The 25,495-nt window shown below is 43.9% G+C and overlaps 1 protein-coding gene across 1 annotated transcript in view; it reads left to right on the top strand.

Moving 5' to 3' along the window:
* AFF2 (ALF transcription elongation factor 2) overlaps positions 1-25,495 on the top strand; it is a 392,460-nt gene that overhangs the window by 297,318 nt on the left and 69,647 nt on the right. The window contains exon 9 of the mRNA XM_063141604.1: positions 10,701-10,738. Within this exon, the coding sequence (XP_062997674.1) occupies positions 10,701-10,738 (38 nt within the window). The remainder of the gene's footprint in view (positions 1-10,700; positions 10,739-25,495) is intronic.

The raw sequence follows: 25,495 nt of genomic DNA, 5'->3' as shown, positions 1-25,495 counted from the left end.
AGAGATGGGGCTGCTACAGATTCCCTGAGGACCGCGATAAAGAAGACCTTCATCTTAAAGGAGAATCTAAGGGCAACAGCTGCAAGTAAAGAGAGGCCAGGAGCAGGTCTTTTCTGATACGTCTCTTGCTGAAGCAAAGGGGATTTTAACCCATATGGGGATCTGCCTCCACACAATCGTAACAGCAATACAAACCGGAGCCAGTACAGCAAGCAACAAGAGTATGAAGATTCCCTCTGGGATGTCGCTTTGTATTTGAAGAGACTTGCTGAAGGTTGCCCGGCTGATCTGCTGCTTATCTGGAAGGATTCAGTATTAAACCCCACAGATGATTTGCAACATGGATTCTACTTCACCTTGGGATGCCTCCCCCACAAAATGGCCAAACCCTAGCAAAGAAGAGATCTCAAAATGTCAATCTTGGAAAGCTGAACCAGAGAGCAAAATGGGGACATGAGACAGCTTATGGTAATCAGTGGGAGAAAAAAGGGTAGTCATTTTAAAAATGTGCACAATTGGTATGTACAATTAGAAAAAATATGCATGATTTCTTTTTGTGCACTTTTTGTTTGTTTTTTTAAAAAACAAGCTTGCAACCTGATATGGACACGAGTCGTAATGAGTGTCAAGGTGGAATTCAGAGAATATTAACGAGCTCAGGTTTTGCTGAATCACACCTCCGTACATTGTTCAGAGATCATATACAGGATGCGGTGGACCAACCACAAGGGAAAGCCATCATGCCTTTTTTGAGAAGAACAGAGAGGCTCCTTATTGGAGAGAATGCTGGAATAAATGGGCGTTGGCGAGATCCAGTAAGGCAGTTTTTATAGTCTAATGATGAACGGCAAGTCAGTGGTTGAATAAATCAGATGATAGCTGCTCAGCCACAGATTCAAAGCTCACCCTGTGTGCATTTTTCTAGAGAAAAATGCATCGCTATTAGAGCTTCTGGAAGAAAGACATAGGCTTCGCATGAGTGCAGAATATATGAGACATGGTATGTCATCAGGAGAGGAGAGCCATCATTGCAGATGTGGCCTTTTGATAAACAGCCTTTGCACCGCCCTCCGGGTAAGGCTGACCTAAACCATGGCACTCAGACTCCCAAATGCAAAGTTGCCAGCTTTGTGTCATAGGAAATTAGGGGGAAAGCTGAGATTCTCCTGGCAGTGCTCCTCGGGAGACAGCACGCAGAGCTGGAGGGGCCCATCTTGCAGGAGCAACGTGCAGTCATAGCGCTAGACCAGTTTCCCTCTACGTCAAAGGGCGCGAGGGTCAGTTTATCCTTGTTTCAACTGCAAACTGCCTGGTGGAGTTCCTGTAAAGGTTAGCAAAGCCAGTGATGCTAGTGTGGCACATTGGTAGGAGTGCTGGACTAGGCTTAGGCAGACCTGCGTTCATGTTCTGCTCACCTGTGAAGCTTATCGAGTCACTTTCAGTGAAGATCAAATGTAACAATGCCCGTGTATACCACCTTGAACTTCATTGATACCTCCAGTATCAGAGGCAGAAAGCCTATAGGAACATAGGAAGCTGCCTATACTGAGTCAGATCATTGGTCCATCTAGTCCAGTATTGTCAACACTGACTGGCAGCAGCTCACCAGGGTTTCATGCAGGATTCCTTTCCTCGCGCTACCTGAAGAAGCCAGGGATCGAACCTTGGACCTTCTGCATGCAAAGCACGTGCTCTATCACACTGAGCTATAGCCTCTCCTATGTACACCAGTTGCTGGGGAACATGGGTGGGAGGGTGCTGTTGAACCATATCCTGCTGCTTTGGTCAACAGCTGGTCAGCCACTGTGTGAACAGAATATTGGATTAGATGGACTCTTGGTCTGATCCAGCCTCAGGGCTCTTCTGATGTTCTTACTGAGGAAGGGCACAAAGCAGGTGTGGTGATCATCATAAGTGAGTGCTGAACTGTGATTTACAATTATCTTTTGATGAAAAACAAGAAGAATTGGTTGGTTGAACTGGTGCAGCTGGGAGCCACAGGCTGAAATTCCCCCCACCCAGCACTTGCACCATCAGGAATAGCTACGTCTGTCAGCATCTGGAAGAGATGTCATACATGGACACCCAACAGTGGAAGACAGGCCCAGGATGAACCAAGCAGCAAGCAGAGATGGACATCCTGAGAAGGGGAGAACCAGAGAAGGCAGAAGGAAGGAGAATGATGAGGCAGAGAAGAAGGGAAGTGATGATGGAGGTGCTGCAAGAAGAAGGGGAGCAAGGAGGGGAATGAGAGGGAAGAACAGGGGGAAAGAGTGTTGGGAAGGCCAGAACGGAGGAGATAAGCCCACAGGGAACCGAGCAGCATCCCGGTGGACAGTGGACCAAGAACCCATCAACTGTCCCCACCCTAAACCCTAAGGGCTCAACATGTTGCCAGGCCACATCACAGTACTCTGGTTTGACATTACCCAGTACGTGAGTAGCAGAGGCCACATCTGACCTCTCCAGATAGGAGCCCAGTGGGTGTACAAGCCAGAGCTTGTAGAAACCATACCAGGCCCCACAACTGTTACCTGTGACTCACCAACAATGCCAAGTCCAGCATCTACAAATTCTTCACCTGGTCCTTTCTGGGGAGTGCAGTCCCCAATTTCATCAAACTTCACAGACCTGCCAACTTCCCAACCCACATAACCTCTGTCTTTCCTCAAGTAGGTTTTAGTATGTTCTCTTTTATCCATCCAAGTATTGCATCCAAACATTTTTTTCAAGAGTTCCCACATCTCTTTTGGATTCGTAGGTGGAAAAGAGAAGTAGAGCTGCATGCCACTGGCATGTTGGTGACACTGAAGCCTGAAATCCAGCTGATTTCTCCAAGAGGCTTTATGTAGATGTTGAAGGAGATGGGGGATAAGATGCAGCCATGTGGTCCACACACAAGTGAAAGGCCATGGTGCAGAACAGAAATCACCTAACCCTTCATTCTGGAACTGATTATTGAAAAAGGGCCATAACCCTCAGAATGCTGTGCCTCCTGGGCCCAGGATCAATGGTGTCGAATGCTACTGAGAAGTCCAGAAGAAGCAAGATGGTTGCACTCCTACCATTTAGTCCTCAGCGCCAGACATCCAATAAAGCACCCAATACAATTCCCAGCCCAAACCCAAGCTGGAATCTCAAATGGAACAAATGAATCAGTTTCCTCCCAAAACAACCTGAACATGCAAGGCCACCTCTTTCTCTGACACCTCGCCCTGAAAGGGAGGGCTTGAGATTGGTTGGTAGTTGTCTAATCCCAACAAATCTAACCTTGGTTTCTTTAGTAAGAGTTGCACCACAGCCTCCCTCAAGGTTGCTAAGTAAGTTGAAGGTTGAGAGCCAGTGGGGTGAAAGGACTAGAGTGTCAGACTAGGATCAGGGGGACCCAGGTTCAAACCTTCATTCTGCTATGAAACTTGACAGGTGACCAGAGGCTAATCGCCATCTCTCAGCTTAGTCTACCTCACAGGGTTGCAGGGGGAGGAGGTCTATGTTTGCTGTCCTGAGCTCCTTGTAGGAAGGGCAAGACTATATATCTCCAAGGGGCACATTCCACATTGCCAAAAGGTCTCACAATCACAGCAAGTTCTATCTAATGTGCTGATACATGTGACAATTCAATCACGCAGCGTATTCCAGAGATATAGCCATAAAGAAAATCATAAGGAAATTGTAAAGTGGAGTGGCAAAATTGTCTGCCTCAATCTGCTCTCCATTTTCCAATTACCTTTAATTATCTGAATGTACATTTTCAGACTCAAAATTAGCAACAGCCTCATGATGTAACCCTCTTAATGCCCCAAGAGGCCACTTGGGGCGCGTTCGATCCCATTGCTGTCCTTCACAGGATGATCTCCCAGCCAGGCTGTGTTCTCATTCTGAGGTGGTTATGCTGGCCCTGAGCTGCACCACTTCAGTCTAGGGACAGGCACTCCCATGACTGCACCAAATCCATTCCCACCACAGGGAAACACAGCTGCAACAGAGAAGGCTTTTACTCTGTCCTCCCAGTGTTCGGTATCCAGTCCTGCCATTCCCCAACTGCAGGCTGGAGTGGTGTAGCCCTCACACAGCTCTACCACCTTGGTGGGAGGTGGGCTTTTAAGTAGAGATGCGGCAGAAATTTGTGTCACTGGCATTTTCACTTTCTAATATATACTCAAAGGCAGAAATTCAGTTAATTCACACTTCTCCAGATTTTGGATGGAGTTCTCCAAGCCCTCTAAAATGCAATCAGAAATGCATATATTACAGAAAATTCTGCCCAAAAATGCATATAAGTGAAAATAATGTTTGAAATGCGCTATAGTAGATGAAATTGTTTGTTTAAAAAAAAAGTATATTGGGCCAAATTTCATGCAAAAAGGTGTGTATTTGGAGAAATGTGAACAAAAATGATCAGTATGTATTTCTGCATGAATCTAAAAAAAAGAATATATAAATTTCAAAGTGATGTGGAAATGGAATAAACCAAACTTAAAATGGGAAAAAATGAGAGAAAACAAATTGGACAGATTTGCCCATCTGTGCCTTTAAACATGCTACAATATTCAGGTGAACTTTTTACTGCATCATTTAAACTCCCTAATGAGGCACATATCATTATGAATTTAACCAAAAAAAGAAAGAAAAATCCTTGTAGAGCCTACATTTGCCTGGGTTGCACAAATATCTCATTTTAAAAAGACAGAGAGGAAGAGAAAGAGAGGAATCCATCTGAAATCTTTTAAATTAATAATCAAAAGTTCACATCACGTCTCAAACAAATCAAACTTAGCCACGAAGATGAGAAACAGAAATTACTAATTCTGTAGTCAGGCTGATGGAGGTTCAGTGAGATCATTTTGTTCAAAGATTAAAGGTGATGAGTGCTAAAGTAATTGAGGAGGATGACTATGACAATATTAGACTAGAGCCATTAAAGTCAGTAATGATCAAAAGTTAATTATCAAAGCAGAGCGAACTACTCAATGCAGACAATTTGAGTCAATAGCTAACCATCTCAGGGAAGAGAACTGGGGGGGGGGGTGTAATTTGGAGATAGTATTTTCTCATAATGAAGTTATAGCAAAGATGTATATTTCAAAGAATCCCTAGCTACAAAAAGAGAAAGAGACTAAGAAATAATGTACTCTTCCTGATCTGAGAATAATAATTAGCTCTAATTGACAGAACTGCTGCATACAGCATGTTTTCATAGAATGCATTTTTGCATCAAAGCATAACATGGATTCTTATGTAGCACTGCTTTGATTGGAGCATTTCTTTTGTGACAGTCAGATATGTATTTATGTAGGTATTTATTGGTATTTTTTGTAAATGCTCCAAGATTGGGACAGCTGAAGAGAAAAAGTTTTGTATTTACTAGTAAAATTGTGAGTTCCAAACTCAGCTTCCCACGAAAACGATGTCCACTTTCTCCATCTCTCCCCCCCCCTCCCCTTGGCTTCCTAACCGATGCCTGCTGCCTCTTTGATGTCCTTCCTATGTTCCAGTTTTACAGGGCAGGAGGTACATTAGTGCTTTATAATGGTTTATTACAGTTTTAACAACAGTTCGGGCCCAGGACAAATTACAGATACTATTTTCAAAGTGTCATATCCTGCTTGATGTAGATCTGGCCTGGTCAGAAGTAAAGGGTTCTGTAATCATGCAGATATGCTTTGGCGGAGGGAAGGGATTTGTGGACTGGCTGCTGTTGTCACAGACATAGTCTTGGTGGAGGGGGCAATTTCTCCGCCAAAGGTCACAGGTGTCAAAAAAACATGCTATTTCCTTCCTCCCACCCTCGCCAGCCACCCTGCCAGTTTGCTTGATGGTCTCCCTGCCATCTGTGCTGACAAAGCAGTTGATCAGGAGAAGACACTGAGAGAGACATGTGGAACATTATATAGGTAGAAAATTTAGAAGCAGCATGTGTTTGCTGCAGATTATGCCTTCAAAGTGTGTGTGTGTCTGTGTGTGTGTATGTGTGTGTATGAAAGCATCACAACGAAAATCTACAGCCGCTTAAACAGCTTGATAGACTCTCGCCATTCTGCCATCCGTGCCCCCAGCGGTGTTGCCTAGCAACATTTTAATTCAAGAAGAATGGAAGGAGATGAAATCCCCGCGGAGCGGGAAACAGAAATAAGAGGGCCGTTGACAGATGATCTGAGTTGTTTCTTCTAATATACTGTGAAGATCACCAGCTCTTTTCATGAATGATAAATGGACTGTGTACAGATCAATGGATTCAGCAATAAACTGGAACCAGGTTCTGTATCTGAGGTGGTGCAGGGCTGTGAGGCCTGGATAGTTACTCATTTAGAGGATTTGGAATGTTTTTCTCAAAGGTTTAACAGGAGGAAATTGATCTGCACATTTGGTCATCCCTTGCCCTTTTCTGTTGTTGGCTAATAAAAATGGCTCTTTGGAGAACGAGTCCGCTCCCTGCCGTGATACATATCATTTCCCTCATCTTGTTGTTTACGACTGACAATAGTTAAGTTAACATTAATTTCTCAGTGCTGCAGCAATCCTTCTTGATGAATTTGTTTGCCTTGAGCTTACCAAAATGTATAAATAAATAAATAAATAAATAAATAAATAAATAAATAAATAAAATTCTGTGCATATCTACTTTGGAAGTAAATCCCAGTGGCCTGGTTCAGACAACACGCTAAACCATGCTGCTTAACCACAAAATGATTAATGGGATGCATTAAGGTTAATACATTCCCTTAACCATTTTGTGGTTAAGCAGCATGGTTTAGCGTGTTGTCTGAACTAGGCCACTGAGTTCAATGAGGCTTTCTCCCAGGTAACTGTGCATGGGATTACAGTGTACCTCGAGACATTAAGATGCTAAAACTATGTGTTTATCTGAATTTCCAAAGCACAGACAGACACACAGAGAGAGAGAGAGAGAGCAAATTAAGCCCTGATGATGGATTTCTTTAAAACTTTTGTGTCAGATGTGATCTTTAGTATTTATTTATTACACTTATATACCGCCCCCATAGCCAGGGTTCTCTGGGCGGTTTACAGAAATTCTAAAATTATGATAAAAATGAGCATACAAAATTTAAAATTTTAAAACACAGAACATACACGCATAAAGCATTAAAAACCGTTAAAAAACTAAACATCTGGGTGATTAAGTTGTGCCGCCATATGCCTGGGCAAAGAGGAAAGTCTTAACCTGGCACCGGAAAGATAGCAGCATTGGTGCCAGGTGAGCCTCATCAGGGTGATCGTTCCATAGTCTGGGGGCCACCACCAAAAAGGCCCTGTCCCTCATTGCCACACTCTGAGCCTCTCTCGGAGTAGGCACCTGGAGGAGGACCTTAGATGTTGAACGTAGTGACTGGGTATATTCACGTCGGGAGAGGCGTTCCGTCAGGTATTGTGGTCCCAAGCCGTGTAAGGCTTTATAGGTCAAAACCAGCACCTTGAATTGGGCTCGGAAACTTACAGGCAGCAAGTGCAAGCGGACCAGAGCAGGTGTTATATGGTCGAACCTTCTGGTTCCCGAAATCAATCTGGACACTGCATTTTGCACGAGTTTTACTCAACTCGTTCCCACATGATCTATCCAGCACGGAATTACACTCAGAATATGCACCACCATCTTGTTTTTGAACATACATGACATTCATCACCACAATCTTTCACACACATGCATGTGCACACTCACATACACACACACAAATGCACACACATACATAAGACACTCAGCAAAGGCAAATGGAGAAGTGGGTCCATGATGCTTGATTCTTCACATGGTGGAGTACTAATTTTAGGGCATGTAAACCAACTCAAGGAAGGTTGTTAATTTGGGGTGATTTTTACTTATTTATTGGTTTACAATATTCATATACTACTTTTCATTTGAAACAAACCCTGAAGAATAAAACACACACACACACACACACACACACACACACACATGCGCACACCAGTACCATGAAGCTGGTACAAAGATAACTCATGGCTGGTGATGAGCCAACGTACACAGATATGTTTTCAATAAATGCCTAAAACATGCCAGTGTTGAGACCTGATGTACTTCAGAGGGGAGTTCATTCCATAGGGTCACTGCTGAGAAGGCCCATCCCCATGTCAGTGCCAGACGGAAATCATAGGCTGACACTCGTCCCCATCAAACGCTCAATAATCACCTTGATTTCTGAAGTTATAAAAGCAAGTAGCCCCCTGAAGTGTCATGACTTTGACTTTCCCCCATTCTACAGACTGACCACACTTCTTCATCTACCCCTTGCAAGCAAGACCCATTAATGCACAGCAGGGCAGCTGAACCTGGCCCACCTCTTTTCAGTGAATTTAACATAATATCTAAACACATTCTCAGGCATAGGCACATAGGAATTTACCTATCTGAGTGTGTGAAGGCACTGGCAGTAGGTAGAGCACTATTATTATTATTATTATTATTATTATTATTATTATTATTATTACATGATATACCGCCCCACAGCCGAAGCTCTCTGGGCGGTTTACAAAAGTTAAAAACAGTGAACATTAAAAAGAAATATACAAAATTTAAAACCATAAAAAGCATAAAATACAAACAAAAACAGACAATATCCATTTAAAAACAACTATTCTGGGGTCGGTTAAAAAACTCAGCGAATGCTGTTAAATGCTGTTAAATGCCTGGGAGAAGAGAAAAGTCTTGACTTGGCACCGAAAAGATAACAACGTTGGTGCCAGGCAAGCCTTGTCAGGAAGATAATTCTATAATTGAGGGGCCACCACTGAAAAGGCCCTCTCCCTGGTTGCCGCTCTCTGAGCTTCCCTTGGCATAGGCACCCAGAGGAGGACCTTAGATGTTGAGCGCAGTGTATGGGTAGGTTCATGTCAGGAGAGGCGTTCCATCAGGTATTGTGGTCCCAAGTCGTGTAAGGCTTTATAGGTTAAAACCAGCACCTTGAATTGGGCTCAGAATTATGCAGTCCTACATACCACATGTTGTTCAGTTGGGAAATTTGTAAAAATGGGTCTCCAGAAACTCAACTCCGTGTGCCTTGCAACAGCTTTTTATTAAAACATGCATGTAACGTGACTTGGAGATTGGTCTAGTAGACACAAATTAGCTCAGTGCTTGGGATTGGCCCCTTTCACAAGCACATCAAACTGCATGGAACTAAGGACGGCCGTCGCTGGAAAATCCAGTTCTTTTTCTGCTTGTATACGACTTGCTTTGCGGCTGCAAGCCCTGCTGAACTGCGGGAATGTTTTGTGCATTATGTGGGGGGGGGGATCTGCAAAAAATTTCTGGGCAATTTGTGCAAATTACAGCCAAGTTTGTGCAAATTATTACCCTGAATTTGCACAAATTATGCAAATTTGCCTATAATTTGTGCAAATTCGGCCTTAATTTTGCTAATTGCTCAGAAATTCATGCAATTTGCAGAACTTTCCAAAGGACAACAACAACAACAACAAGATGCACAAAATTCCTGGAAAATCCATGAAGTGGCCCAACTTACTGCAGGTCAAGTCAGGTGCCGCAGTCAGGGGAGCTGAGTCTACGAAAATTCCTTGAACTTCACCCCCAAATGGATTTCTCTGGTGTCCCTACATGGAGCTGCATGACATGGTTCCTTGAACTACATTGAATAGCACGGCCATCTGCCTGGGCACAGCCATGAGCGTCTCTTTCACTGAATTCCCTCCCCTAGAGGGAGGCCTCAAATCCATGTGGCCATGCTGTTCAGGCACACTCCTCTGCAGCATGAGATTGCACCCCAGAGATGCAGCTCCCTGCTGCTGGGTGCACCTACAAAGTGAGCCCATGGTGAACTTATGAAGCCCCGCCCCCCCCCAATTTGGCAGCATTACGCCTTTACCATCTGCATCTCTGAGGTTCTGTTGTATTGCATTCCCCCCCCCTCACAAACGTCAGCCCTAAGCCATTAACATTTATTTATTTATTACATTTTTATACCGCCCAATAGCCGAAGCTCTCTGGGCAGTTCACAAAAATTAAAATCATAAAGAGCATAAAAACAACCAACAATCTAAAAACACAAATACAAAATACAATATAAAAAGCACAACCAGGATAAAACCACACAGCAGAAATTGATATAGGTTAAAATTTGGAATTAAAACAAGGTTTAAATTTAAGTTAAATTTAGATGTTAAAATACTGAGAAAATAAAAAGGTCTTCAGCTGGCGACGGAAAGAGTACAGTGTAGGCGCCAGGCGGACCTCTCTGGGGAGCTCGTTCCACAGCCAGGGTGCCACAGCAGAGAAGGCCCTCCTCCTGGTAGCCACCTGCCTCACTTCCTTTGGCAGGGCTCACGGAGAAGGACCCCTGTGGATCTTAAGGTCCAGGTAGGCACATACGGGGGGAGGCATTCCTTCAAATAACCTGGCCCCAAACTGTTTAGGACTTTGAATGTTAGTACCACCACTTTGAATCGGGCCCAGACCTGGACTGGCAGCCAATGAAGGGCTGGCGTGATGTGGTCTCGCCGGCCAAATTGATAAAAGAGTTGTGTCTCCTGTGATGCTTCCTGCTTAATTATGGAAACTTCCATAGTTGTGTTCATTTTCAGTTCTCAGAAATATGCCGTCCTTTTTTTTAAAAAAAACACATTTGGGTTGTTCTCCCCCCCCCCCCTCTCTAAAAGGTCATGCTTGCTAAGGGTTAGCTAACAGCTCTTTTGCTTTCTTTTTTTATTTATAGACTGCAGAGAAGACAAAGCCTCGAAACATTCCTGTAAAGTAAGTTTTTTGTTTGTTTTTTAGTATCCATTGTGGGGGAAATTCAAGTTGAATGAATTACAAGCAAATGAACACAAATAAAAGTCCGCACCAAGGCAAGAAAAACAGTAATTGTGACTCAGGTTACTCCGTAGATATATCATTTTCTTTTTTTTTAAGTCCCTGATCCGCAAGGATAGGCGTTCGATTTTTTCATAGCTCCCTGATGACTGTATGCCCCAAGTTGTCTCTGGTTTACATAAATTAATATGTGCCATCTATGAATAGCTGCTAAATGATATTATAATCACATTCAGTGCAGCGATCTCCAAGCCTTGAGGGGGAGAGCACCCATGCTAAAAAGATTATGTTTTTTAATTGCAATCTCTGGGAAGGTCTGACAGAGGGGAAATAACGCAGGGTATGTTCGATGCCTAGGAATGGTATTTTACACCAATGTGCCAGGGTCTTCCCAGCCTGTTGCAGAAATCTGCTTGCAGATATGGAAAATATTTCCACGTGTTTTAAAAGAGCTCTACAAGAAAAGTTAAGCAATCTGCCAGGCTCCAGTTTTCAAAGGCATTTCACGTTGTTCTCTTTATTTTTTTAAACTGCTTTCTGTGATGTCATAGGTGGTGGTGGTGGTGGTTGGATGGTGATGATGACTCTCAAACCTCAAAGGACATGGTACTTCTCAGAGTGACATTAAGCAACCAGGATAGGTCTTTGCCTCAAAATGCTTACAGTCTAACAGCCAAACTACGTGTTACATTAAATGTGTGACAACATTTAACACATCTGCTATTGTTTTAACATATTAGCCACAGGGAGGCCTTCTCAGGACTAGGACCATGGCATGCAGAGTAGAAAAGCTAACCACTTCTCCATATGCTGCCATCCAGATGAAAATCAACTGTGGGAGAAACCAAGGCCTTAGCTAGACCTAAGGTTTATCCCGAGATCATCCCGGGGTCGTCCCTGCCTGCTCCCGGGATATCCTGTGTGTCATTTACATGAACAGGGATGACCCCGGGATGATCCCGGGATAAACCTTAGATCTAGCTAAGGCCCAAGAGTAACATTCACCCAACCAGGCCCAGGACTTTGAGCTCATGACCCCGAGTTCAGTAAAGTTGTAAATCGATTCTGGTTTTCATTTAGAACCAGCCAGAACTCTAAAGGAGCTATCGGGGGTGCTGAGCTTTATCTCCAAAATAGGTTCAGCACCTTGGATTGCTCCTTCGGAGTTCTGGCAGGTTCTTATTGAAACCCAGAATGGATTCACAGCCCCACCAAAATCAGAGCCACCAACCTCTGCTGACTCTCTAAAGTTTGGGTTTGAATCTCTGTCTATTCAGCATGTTTCTGGTGCTGGATTGGAGTTGCCAACTCTCTTTTTCTGACAGGCTCCTCGTCTTTAACAGCTTTATGGCGGGCAGGCAGGTAAAACATGGTCTTCTCTATGATGGGAGTAACTGTACCTACAGAATTTGGCAAGTGCAGATGGATGTGAATTGGTTTCAGTTCATTTCAGATAAGAATTATTACAGTTATATGGGATGGGAAGAACTTGCGGGTTTTGTTGTTGTTGTTTTTGTTGTTGTTGTTGTTTTTAAATCAAATTTGAAGGAAGGCAAAGCGGATAGATGCATTCATCCCCCCACTGCTGCTGTGCTTAAGAGCCCTGCTGGATCAGACCAGGTCCATCTTGTCTAGCATTCCGTTCACACAACCAGCTGCCCACAGGAAACCCACAAGTGGGACATGAGTGCATCTAAACCCCCACCCCACCCATGTTCCCCTGCAACTGGCATACATGGGCATGCTACCTCTGGTACTAGAAGTAGCATAGAGCCATCAGGACTAGTAGCCATGGATAGCCTTCACCTCCATGAGCTTGAGCATGTGAATGCACCCAACAGGTTACTGTTGTACCTGCAGTTAAGCTATGACTACGTATATGAGGCCTGAGACAGACAGAAAGAAAGATTACTCTGACATCCAGCCAACCAGCCAGACTAGATCTCCAGACTCCATGTATAATTTATACTCTGTGGCCTTTCTGTTTGAGTGCTTTTTGAATGTGCTCATGGATTTTGCTTCAATTAGTTCCCATGGGAGTAAATTAGGCATATTAATTACATTCTGCTTGGCATTTTTGATACATTTTATTAGTTTACCCACCTGTGCAAAGTTACGGTTTTCCCCTTAAAGCCCACAGTTATTAGAGTGGAAGCGAAGCCTTCTTATAATGAGGCCATTTCAGCAGGAGGTACAAGCATCTCTCTCTCTCTCTCCCCCCCCCTCTCTCCTTAGCCCCGTTTGTGTGTAACTCTTCACTGGGCTCCTTTACTTCTTGTGACAATGGAACTGGTACTGGGACAGTTCCCAGGTGTCCAGGGGGCATACTCCACAGGGAAATCCTCCTGTGCAATGACTTTACAGGGCTGATTCAGAACATTTTGCCTCCTAAAGACAAGAAAGTGCCCAGTCCATTCCACATATAGAAGCTGATAGGAATAGCACTTAAATCATAATCATACACTAGCGATGGCATAGCCTCCACCCCCACACCAGAAGGCAGCAGGCTAGTTTTAGGGGTGCAGGACAGGACATGTTGCACCCACTGCTCTGTCCTCCAAGGGAGTGGTTGGGAGGAATGGTCACTGGGCCACTGCCCCCTCGTATCTTCCGCCTGAGGCAGTTGCTCACTCTGCCTCATGGTAGGGCCGGCCTAGTACAGTACTTTTACACTGCTCCCATTGGCTTCAACAGGACTTGCATAGGAGAGCTTCCCAGGGTATTATGCCATGTATTTTTATTACTGTATTTCTTTGATTGTAAGACACCATCAATTGTAAAACACACACTAATTTCAGTACCACCAACAAAAAAAAACTTTGATTCTAAGAATAATAATCGCACCTGCAATTCTAAGACGCACCCTGTTTTAGAGATGTTTATATGGGGGGGAAGTGCATCTTAGAATCGAAGAAATACGGTAATTAGTTTTGCTTGCCTAAAAAGTTGGTGGGACTGTATGGTTTTACCTGACCTTGGAACTAAAAGAGGACCATTTTTTGAGTTGACCATCCTTGCCTTGTTTTATACCTAAGGGGAATTTTCCTGATACTGTGTAGCTCATTAGAATAAGATTTGAGATCCTACCACCCAATACTTCTTGAAGAAGAGAGGATCAGATGGCAAATTAAGATCTTCTGGTAAATCTGTGGGGGATTTTCAGTAGCTCTGCAAGGATTTCTGACTTCCAGTTGTTTGATTTAAACTAGTGTTGCCTTGAAATAGGCCCCAAGACTGGAGGTTCCCCAACCCTGTTCTTAGTCACACTCTCAGGTCTCACGGGCAACGAGTCCCAATAGGCCTACACAATGCCCTCAAAGAACTAATACTGCTATCTAGAGCTTGCCCCAGAATTCTCTGGGGTTCCACTTTAGATGAGATGTTGCGGAATAGTTTTCCTGAAGCTTCAGGAAGTGGGTAGAAAACTGTGGTGGTAGAAGACATCTTTTTGTACAAACAAACTAAAAAGACGGTTTTACATGGCAAAGAAATGACAGTTCAGTTTGTTTTGCTTTTGCTTTTTTGCTAATGCTGTCAGTTTTGTTGTGTGTTCAAATGTCATCAGAAATTCCTCTTGAATGTTAATGTTCTTCAGCTGCACTCAGCAAAGTTTAGTAGCTTCCATTGTCATCCCAAGTGAAAGATGCACATATTCCTCATAGCATATGTGACTTATCACATACATTTTTAAAAACACGGTTCTCTTATTAAGACATATGTGATAGTATACTTCTGCAAATGTGAATGGCTGTTGGCTGAAAGCCACGTGCTAATAAGTTGAATTGAACCTAACTACAGTTGACATCTGTTACAATATGAAAAGGGGGAGAATGAAAGAAAGGTTCTCAGTTGTCATTAGTGTAAAAATATTCTCTACTCTTGCACTTTGCTGACATTGTGGCTCTCTGCTGGAATCAGATTTCAGTCCGTGTTACGGAATTGTTTAACACTAGGTTTGAAGTTCTGATCTTGCACGTAGGATGCTTTCCAGGGGCTCTTCCACACGTCGTACTCAGGCCGCTTCCATGCGCCCCCAGTGCACCCCGAAAACGATCGTGTAGCTTGCCTGTAAAAGAGACGAGGAAGAGGCGTCCTTGCCGCCACTGCCACCCACCTCCCTCCTTGCCGGCCGGGACGGACAGCTCGCTCTCCGAACTGTCCGGCGAGGAGGGAGGTGGGTGGCGGTGGCGGCAAGGACGCCTCTTCCTCGTCTCTTTTACAGGCAAGCTACACGATCGTTTTCGGGGTGCACTGGGGGCGCATGGAAGCGGCCTGAGTACGACGTGTGGAAGAGCCCCAGGTATATGTAGGGAGTTTTTTGAAAGCGTGGAATAAGAATTGACTTGAAAACTGTACTCTTCTCTGACTTCCTTATGAGGCTGATTTTTTAACCTGCCCACCTGCCCACACACTTTGACCTTGTCAGGGGAACAAGACTGCTCTGTGTCCCACCACCAGATGGACCCTTTTTAGAAGTGGCGGAGAGTGGACTGGCACCGCGAGAGGTTCAGTTGGCCCTTCCTTGCTATGCCTTTAACTGAGAACAACTTTTGTTTAGGTTTGCTTTCCAGTCATTGGTTTGGTAATTCATTGTTCCCATGAATGCTACGGTTGCTCTTTCTAGTTATTTATTATTTATTTATTTAAAGCATTTTTATAGCGCCGCCTCACCATTTCTGGCATCGAGGCGCTTTACAATAACATATAAAACAATTCCATTAAAACCCTCAACCCACATTAAAACTAATTAAGTCTAATTCTTACTATTATTATTATTTTAGAACTGAGCAAAAGTTGGGATTTCCTTTTTCAGCCTGCCCCATAACTGTTCAAGAATCCCTTCCCCAAAGAACAGTTGGCAAAATGTCCCTTCCAATTTCATTGCCTGTGAATAGAATGGAGAATTTCAGTCATAACTGTGGATCAACCCACATTCCAATACCTTTCTATCTAGTGAAGGATTGGACCGGGCGATGCTTCTTTCATAGCCAATCACTTCCTTTCTCCCCCAGTATGAACTAGCAACAGAGTCTCATTCAGCACTAACTGAACCAAAATTTCTCAGAAGACAGATTTCTTTTTAAAAAAAACCCAACTCTTGGAGAAGGCCCCCACTTCTCTCTCTCTTACGCACACGCAAACAACTTCACCACCTCAGGATAGGATGGTAAATTTCAGGTGGACATTTTTTCCCTTAGTGCTGTTGTCTAAAGTTTCTGCTGTTTTTATGTTTTGATTGATTGATTCTACCATTTGTTTTTGTATGTAGGCTATTTTTAATGAGTATTTCAAGCTGTCTTTCAGGTTCCATTGCAGAACTGAATTGCACTTTAACATTCAAGCAAAGAAAGAAATGTTTTCATTTTCGCAACCAGGAAAGTACACATGAGCCTTGATGGCATAGCCAGCTATCCTGGAATAACCCCTTAAATTGCCATTAACTTGCTTCAGTCACTGAATATTGCATACAATAAACCAGCACGGATCTTGTAATGAGATCCACTCACAAATCACTTGCCCAGGCAGAAGTAAACCCACGTGTGGCTCAGCCTTGCTGGATCCTTCCATGGAAAGTGTGATGTCTTAGGGGGACTAAGAAAAGGTGATATCCCCCCCCCCAATGATTCAGTGGCCCAAAGGGCAGGCAAGCAGAGCAATTCGTATAATACATGTTTCTATTTCAAATCTCCTGTTAAATATAAATAGGTCTTCATATCCCTACGGAACCAAGAGAGGTGAACAGGCAACATCTTCTGTCTACTTTAGCCAGACAGGGAGCACTTAGTGCACTCACAGATATCCTTTCTCCATTTCGTTGTGTCACGGTAATGAAGGTTAAGAGTAAAAAATAATCTTCTCCTTTATGCTGGAACTGAAGTCAGAAAAATGATGATGATGTTGTTGTTGATGATGATGATGATGAAGAAGAAGAAGAAGAAGAAGAAGAAGAAGAAGAAGAAGACAGCAGCTTTGTGCCTCCTGTTCCACATCTCTCCTGTATTTTTTTTAAAGGAAAACATATTTTCATACATTTCCACAACTGTAGGAAGGACATTAATAAGCTTCATAAGCAGAAGTACAAGAATTAGGAATATAGGAAGCTGCCTAATACTGAGTCAGGCCTAGGTCCATCTAGCCCAGTATTGTTGGCACTGGCTGGCAGTGGCTCTCCAGGTTTTCAGGTAACTTCTTCAGTCCTACCTGGAGATGCCGGGGATTGAGCCTGAGACCTGCTCTACGCCAAGCACATGCACAGCCATGGAGCTACAGTCATTTTTGCATTGGAAATTGCAACTGGCGATAAGAGTTTATCAGTTGAGCTTTGTCCCCCTCCCCATTCCTGCCTCATCCTCAGAGGACGACACGCCTGTGATTCTCCATAATAATTTGTGTGGTTTTTTATTCAGTTCATTGGTCATTAATTGATTTACATTAAATCTTTTAAAATAAATTTTACAGCACCATCAGCGCTCATGGTACTTCACGGATTTAAAGAGAGCTAAGCAATGGGAGGAGAAGGAGGAGGAGGAGGAGGAGGAGGAGGAGTTGGCTCATATTCAACTTGCAATCTCTAACAATTCCAACGAGAAGGATCTTAGAATTGTTGTAGATCGCAAGTTGAATATGAGCCAACAGTGCGATAGGCCAATGCTATTTTGGGCTGCATTAATAGAAGTATAGCTTCCAAATCACGTGAGGTCCTGGTTCCTCTCTATTCGGCCCTGGTTAGGCCTCATCTAGAGTATTGCGTCCAGTTCTGGGCTCCACAGTTCAAGGACACAGACAAGCTGGAGCGTGTTCAGAGGAGGGCAACCAGGATGATCAGGGGTCTGGAAACAAAGCCCTATGAAGAGAGACTGAAAGAACTGGGCATGTTTAGCCTGGAGAAGAGAAGATGGAGGGGAGACATGATAGCACTCTTCAAATACTTAAAAGGTTGTCACACAGAAGAGGGCCAGGATCTCTTCTCGATCCTCCCAGAGTGCAGTACACGGAATAACGGGCTCAAGTTAAAGGAAGCCAGATTCCAGTTGGACATCAGGAAAAACTTCCTGACTGTTTGAGCAGTATGACAATGGAATCAGTTGCCTGGTGAGGTTGTGGGCTTTCCCACCCTAGAGGCCTTCAAGAGGCAGCTGGACAGCCATCTGTCAGGGATGCTTTAGGGTGGATTCCTGAATTGAGCAGGGGGTTGGACTCGATGGCCTTGTAGGCCCTTCCAGCTCTGCTATTCTATGATTCTATGAGGAGGAGGGGGATGAGGCTGTAAAATTCCAAGAGAGAAAAAACACTTTACAAAAAAAAATAGGTTTAGGGTTAGGGTTATTCCCCAAGCTGGCAGCCCTGTACTGAAATCCCTCATCCTACCCCACAGCAACATAGAATGTGGGAGGAACCTATACTTGGAGTTTCATCAATCCAGGTCCAGTGTTTTCAGTGCTTAGTTCTTAAGTCTGGGTTTGAATCCCTGTGTATTCAACCGTGTTCACCCTAATTTAGGGTTGCTATGCCTTTTTTTATGACAGGCACCTCAACTTTAACAGCTATGGGAGCGGTATATAAGTGCAATAAATAAATAAATAAATAAAATATGGCAGGCAGATACAACATGGTCTTCTCCATGCTGGGAATGGCATCAGTTGAGTTTGACTGGTACAGATGGGTGAGAAGTTCAGTTCAGTTCAGTTTCTGATAAGAACTGACTAAAAATTAGGGCTGTGCACAGACCCCCGCCCCGCTCCGCTCCACACTCTGATCCGCGAATTGGAGCTCCGCAGCGGCGGCGCCAGGTAAGGCCCCCTCCCTCCTCCCCCCTTACCTGAGTCCGTCGTGTTCCGGCAGCAGCTTCACCTGAGGCCGAGGACTCAAACAGGAAGACCAGGCCACGGTTGCGGCCTGGTCTTCAGGTTTGAGGCTCAGGTGAAGCAGCTGCCAGAACATGATGGACTCAGGTAAGACCCTGTCCCCTTACCTGGCTCCACCGCCATCGCCACACAGACTGCAGTGGTAGCGCCAGCACCAGGTAAGGCCTCCTCCCCCCTTACCTGTGTCTGTCGCGTTCTGGCAGCAGCTTCACCTGAGGCCGAGGCTCAAAGCAGAAGGGCAGGCCATGGTTGCAGCCTGGTCTTTCGGTTTGAGTCTCAGCCTCAGTTGAAGCTGCCGCCAGACTACGACAGAGGCAGGTAAGCCCCCCTCCCTCTGACCCCATACCTGGCTCTGCCACCGGCACTGCACGGACTGCGGCAGCGCCAGGTAAGCCCCCACTTACCTTTTTTTTGGAGCTCCGGATCGAGGCCAAGCATCCGCTTGGTCTCGATCCTCTTCGCCTCAATCCGCAGCACCCCTGACCCACTTCGTCTCCGCCTTTGTCGGAGGCGAATCAAGCCGCCTCGCTATTGCTCCTATGCTCCGATGTGAAGCGGAGCACAGCCCTGCTAAAAATCACATAATTCTTTGTGTTTTGGAGAGGATGTATTTGAGATTTTTTTTAAAAAAAAAAAAGAATGTGGGAGATACTAAAAATGACAGATGTGTCCATCCCCACTTATAACTGCAGTTCTGTACCTGAAATTAGAACTTTTCCATACGAGTGCATACTAATATCATCACAGAGACTTCACTGCAGCGTACCCACAACATAATAGATTCACCACTGTCTCAGGAAGCAAAGCAGGCCTGAGCGTTGTCATTGCCTGGCAGGGAGATCACATCGGAGCCCCATGTACTGTATGTTACCTTGCGTTCCATTCTTTTTGTTGTCTCTGGCAAATGCTGAAAATTGCTCTGACAAGGTAAAGGTTGGTGTTGGGAAGGAATTACCAGACACCAGTTTCTTAAACTGTTTGCCAAGAAACATATTAAATCCCTTTTGATTATATCACGCTAATTCCCCAATACCGGGGGGGGGGAGTTTTTAATGTAAATTCTGACTTTTGCAAAGCTCCTACCATTCAGCCATCCGCATGTGGCTTTATTTGAGCTTGATTGTCTCTTTAGATCTTTCCCCCTTCCTTGCAGCTCCTTTCTGATTTAGTCCACGGCCATCACAGCTACTTAAAAATGTACTACTTTAGGCACAAGATAATAACTATTTCTCTTCTTCTTCTTCTTCTTCTTCTTCTTCTTCTTCTTCCCTCTTTTCTTCCTTTGCCTTTATTTGGGAGGGGGGCATTATTCTCTTGGCATATTTTGCTAGGTACATTTTTATCAGTCTGGAAGATAACCATGGTAAACCTCTTCTCATACCTTTGGAAAGCAGTCACTGTTGGTAGGGTCTGAACTAGAGCCGAGTTCAAAGGGCCTCTCAAAATTCTCCACCCTGTTTGTGGGCAGAGAAATTGGCAGCATGGGGTGGGGGGAGGTGTCTTCATTGAAGTTCTCCAGTTCTCCAGAAATTGGCAGCGTGGGGTGGGGGGAGGTGTCTTCATTGAAGTTCTCCAGGGGGAGGAGAAATCCTCTCAACAGGTGCTCACAGGGAAGGCTGACCATGGGCAGGAGGTGTAGCACAGCTTCCTTTTCTTGTAAGGGCTTTTCTTTTTGTTTTGTTTTTGTGTTGCCGCTGCAAATAGCAAAAGCATCAACCGTGTTGCCAGTTTGTATCCACCACAGTGTAGGTGTGAGTGGGGGCAGTGTTGTGTCTACCTACAGGAAAGAGGTGGAGCTAGTGTTGTGCCTAAATCTGACCTCCAATTCTCTCAAAAGTTTTCTTCCCCCATGAAAGAGGCTTCCATTGTTCTGCCTCATTCTCAGGGTATGATTTATTTTTGTGGTGTTTTCGAGCTTCCTTGATTGCTGCGAGCTGGCTGAGGGCATTGTGTGTGATTCTTTCTAGTACATATCTCTCCATTGCTCTTCAACCTCCCAGGCTGCTGCACTTCCTGATCTAAGCACTTTAGTACCCTGGAAGGTGGGAGGGGAATTAAGGCCAAGGTTATGTGCACCATGTTTATATTTTTCACTCCCTTTCCCACACTCTAATGCTGCTCTGGGCAACCTGTCGTCCTACCGATGTGGTTGATCAACAGCATCCCCTCAGTCCCAGCCCACATGTCCAATTTTCAGGGTCAACGGAAGTTGGAGATGAACGTCGCACATTCCCCATCTCTGATATACTGGTTATGAGTAAGTTCTACTAGATGTTTTGGTGAGAGGAACTAGGAACTAAAAACTTCCTGACAGTTAGAGCAGTACGACAATGGAACTAGTTACCTAGTGGGGTTGTGGGCTCTCCCACACTAGAGGCCTTCAAGAGGCAGCTGGACAACTATCTGTCAGGGATGCTTTAGGGTGGATTCCTGCATTGAGCAGGGGGTTGGACTCAATGGCCTTGTAGGCCCCTTCCAGCTCTGCTATTCTATGATTCTATGATTCTAGACAGGTGGCTGCTGTTTTGGTAAGCAGACACCAAGTTCACATTGAAAACAGCATTACCCCGTGCCTCAGTTCTGTCCCTTTTTTATGAGCACATTGAAACACATCTGAAATGGCAATATTGTTCTCCTATATAAAATAGAAAGACTAACAACAGAGTATTTAAAAGATTAGCCCGTTTCATTTCCTCTGCCTTTCTCCCTTTTTTGTGTGTGCATCTATACATTAAACAACTTTTATTTTATTTTATTTTATTTTATAAACGGAGTTAGGCATGTATGGAGATTTCCCTCCTCCCCTCCTCCATTTAGGGCCAATTAATATCAAAGAAAGAGGAGAAACTAGCAAAACGTTTCATAGGATAATAGCACGGCAAGGTTAATTTTGCTTCGTGTAGCATTTCCAGCGATTGAATTGCCTCTTATCCTCCCTCCAGGGTTGCTCCTGTGCTAGCAATAATTGAGGCTGATTTTATTGGAAAATCACCTCTGGATGAGAATCATACTCTAGAGGAAACGTTGTATGGGTACAAATAGGCTTTTTGGTGCCAGGAATATGTTGGGCTGGCCAGCATTCCTCTAGTTCCCAATCTGTCTGTGCATTCATGCAACAAATTCATTAGCAACCCTTCTGGTGGGGTAGAAGAATAGCCATATTTGGAACATTTGCTTCTGAATTGTTTGTATTCCACCACCACCCCCAACTTCTCAGATAAGAGTTCAGTGATCAAAGTCAGCTTCCAGACTAGAGTGTTTACATTTTGTGTCCTATGAATAGTGAAAGTATAAGGGCACATTTTATTTTCACCTGGGAGTTTGGACCAATCAGCAGTGTGGCAAAATGGGTAGAGCTTTGGAGGCACCCAAAGAGAGCTGTGTTTATATCATCTCATGTCTGCAAGTCAAATTTCTCAGCCTAGCTCTTTCATCTCAGGGATGTGGTGAGGATCCAGTGAACTCTCCCTCATGCATCTGGGCTTCTTGGAGGACAGGCAGATACAAATGTGAGGAGCTGATAAACATAATTGTTGATGCTGAGGTCAGCTGCCAAAAATTCGAACCTCCCCCTGAGCTCTGTTATAATCCTCACAATTGATGGGGAAGACTAGATTTTCCCAGCAACGATATATCATTCCCTATTGTAATGCAAAGTACTTGGGGGTGTCTTGGTCTTGAATGGGTGGAGAAGCAAAGTGCTAGAACTGGTATGTTGATATGCATCAACACAGCTGCCTGATTTGGGGGAGGGCTTTCCTTGAGGGACTGTCATGATGAGCACCTGCACTCAAAATCCACCACTACACCACCACTCAAGACCACCTGTTGCCCAGGTAAAGCCATAACCTGGAAGCTTTTGTAACTGTCAGGTCAGGAAAAACTAACGTGTTCCTTGGATAGGTGGAGTCATCCTGGTGCTTGGAAGAACTTCATTGCCCTGAAAAATTGGGGATCTTTATCTTGAGCAGCACACCGCAAGGGACAAAGAAGCACAGATCTGGGGAGTCCCACAGCACTAATTGGCTGGGTTCACACATCACATGAACCCACAATGGCTGAGTGGGGTCTGTTGTTGAACTGTGGGCGGTAGTTGAACCATAGGTTATCGTGTTGTCTGAACATAGTGCATTTCCCACAGGATAGCTTGTTAACCATGCAGTATGGCTTGGTAACCACTCTGAACAACCCAACAACTAACCATGGGCTTGTTCAAGAAAAATAAGCCACACTGCATGGTTAACAATCCACCCTGCAGAAAACATGCTGCAGTCAAACAACACAATAACCCACAGTTCAACAAGATGACTGGCACGAGCCAAGGAAGAAGAAAAAGAAAGCATTAGGAGTGGAGAAATTTGACACTTTTCTTCTTGTTGTTGTTTCACTCTCTGCCTCCACTCCCCATCACACATCAAAGTCTTGTTGAGTCATGTAATTCTCACCTTACCAATGTAATTCTTATCAGGTATTGGCTCATCCATCAGGTCTCATCCAGCTGGTGAACTTTTTAATTACAGGAGTTGGCTATCTTGACAGCACTGGGCATTAACCAAGGGACCTGATGGTGCTATATAAATAAATAATAATAATAATAAAAAATAATAATAAGTAGATTACCAGTGGTCCATGTCAAGAGGAAAGTAAGCACATTATAAACAGAGTTCCTTTTGCCTCCAGCTGGGTAGAAAATAGACATGGTGTGTACCTCCTGCATCTCTGACTTTGCTCACCATGTATAGGGATGTACAAGAATTTCAGTTCAGTTCACAAATTATTCAAACTTTCCCTGCTCACAATCCCAAATACAAATGAGAGTGTGTGTTTTTCAAACAAAACAACAACAAAGTTTGCAAATTCCAGAACTTGCAATTACATTTGAAAAATTTGTATTTTGAAAAGTGTGCACCTTAAAATGTACATTCTTTTTAACAAAATACACATTTCCATGCTTTAATCAATGGGGTGAAAGTGTCCAATGAAAATGCACATTCGAATGAAAAGGAAAACAGGACACATATGAGAACAGGAGTGCGATGAACTGAGCTACAAAGTGGAGTTTGGAGAGACTCAAGCATCTCTAGGTCTCCCATCCCTAATGATGGAGCAGCAGGTCCTGAGGAAGCTTCTGACAGTGGTGATTCAGACAGGTGAGCCTGGAGATGGGTGGAAATCAAAGCCATTTCCCGGATGCACTAAGGGAAAGGAATTGTAGTCAGCATGCCTGGAGGGTGACAGAATGGGGAAAGTTGGAACAGATACAATTACTTGTATGAGAAGACAGACCAGAAAGAGATACATACTTTTTTCCCTCCACACAAACTGCAGCAGCTTCTATAATATTTTAAATATTGGTGTTTGGGGGGGTGTTTTTCTAAACAGAAGATGAAGCCCTCTTCACAACCATTAACCATCTGTAATCCTGCAATTACCCAGACTGGGGAAAAGAATGACAGCAAGCTTGTACATGAGAATTTTCAAAGCCTCCTCTTAACCAAGCGTGGCAGTGGACGCAGTTCCATCGCATTGGCTGTCCATCCTACACTTTCATGTCTTGGCAGTTTGCTACATTTTGTGGGGTGTGTTTTTCTTTCTTTGTTTTTTAATGCAACTGAGTTCTCTCAATTATGCAGCCATCATAAGTTTTGCCAACACGGAGTACGGATCGATTTGTGTTCATTAGAGCACAAAATTAAAAATTTCATTGCAGCAACTATAAACGTGTTGGCTCAAAGATGTCAAAATACTTTTCAGTATAAAATCTTGGATTAACTAGCATTGGCAAATTTTAACTTTGTTTTCTCTGCTGTTTTTAACAAAATATTTCTGTGGGATTTCTTCTTCATCTGGAACCCCTCTTCTTGCCCTAGAGACTGAATAGGGCTCAATCATACATTTATTTATTTATTTATTACATTTTTATACCGCCCAATAGTGGTATAAAGAGTAAGCTCCACTGAAATCTGGAAGACTTTCTATTGAGTAAAAACATGCATAGGAAGAGGCTCTAAAGATTCCAATCACAGATGATACTTGTATTCTTCCTTTCCTTCATGTCTTTTCCTTTTCTCTTTTGTTCACTCTCTGGGAGTTGATCTGGAAATGTTGTCATTCAGCAGCATGGGATTGGCCTTCTGGTGTCACATGATTTTCTGGCCCATGAGGATTGCCCCAGTATGATACACCTGCAGTCCCTTTTCTGGCCACAAGTCTTGATGGCACAGAGAGCAGAGCGAGAAGCAGCCTCTGATGCCGGACTACCCCTCTGAGCCCTGCGGTCCTTGATTCTAAGCCTGAAATGCACAACTAGGAAAAGTCATATCCCTTCTGCCAAAATATTTGTTTTTCCATCTTCCTCCTCCTTATCATCATTACCTTGTCTATATAATTCTGAACTGCTCGGATGCGTACATAGGAGGAAGTGGCAAAATCTGACTACTTACATTCAACATTTGTGCTCCAAGCACTGTGTAAACACTAGCTTCTTCAGCTCCTGTTCAAAGCCTGTAATTTAAACGTCAGCTGGCATAAATTAGCAAGGTGAATAATCTCAATATGCACCTAAAGCTACTCTCCAAGGAAATAAGCAGATGAATACATGCCGTGACGAATGACTGGGATGGATAAAATATCAATATGCATTTCCCCACGCAGGTTACGTATAAATCAAGGGAGGTGCAGAAAAGCCCTTTAAGCTTTTAAGATTTATATAGGCTGTTTGCACTTTAGAATTCTCTCACTTCAGAAAAAAACAATTTCGAGGGCTTTTAGTATGAAGGAGAAAATTGCATATCCAGACAGACCTTCTTCATCAAATGGGATTGCCGCTGAA

Source organism: Elgaria multicarinata, chromosome 15, assembly GCF_023053635.1.
Source record: "Elgaria multicarinata webbii isolate HBS135686 ecotype San Diego chromosome 15, rElgMul1.1.pri, whole genome shotgun sequence".
Classification (NCBI taxonomy): domain Eukaryota; kingdom Metazoa; phylum Chordata; class Lepidosauria; order Squamata; family Anguidae; genus Elgaria; species Elgaria multicarinata.
The sequence above is the reverse complement of the archived record's forward strand: the minus strand, read 5'-3'. Positions and strand labels throughout refer to the sequence as shown.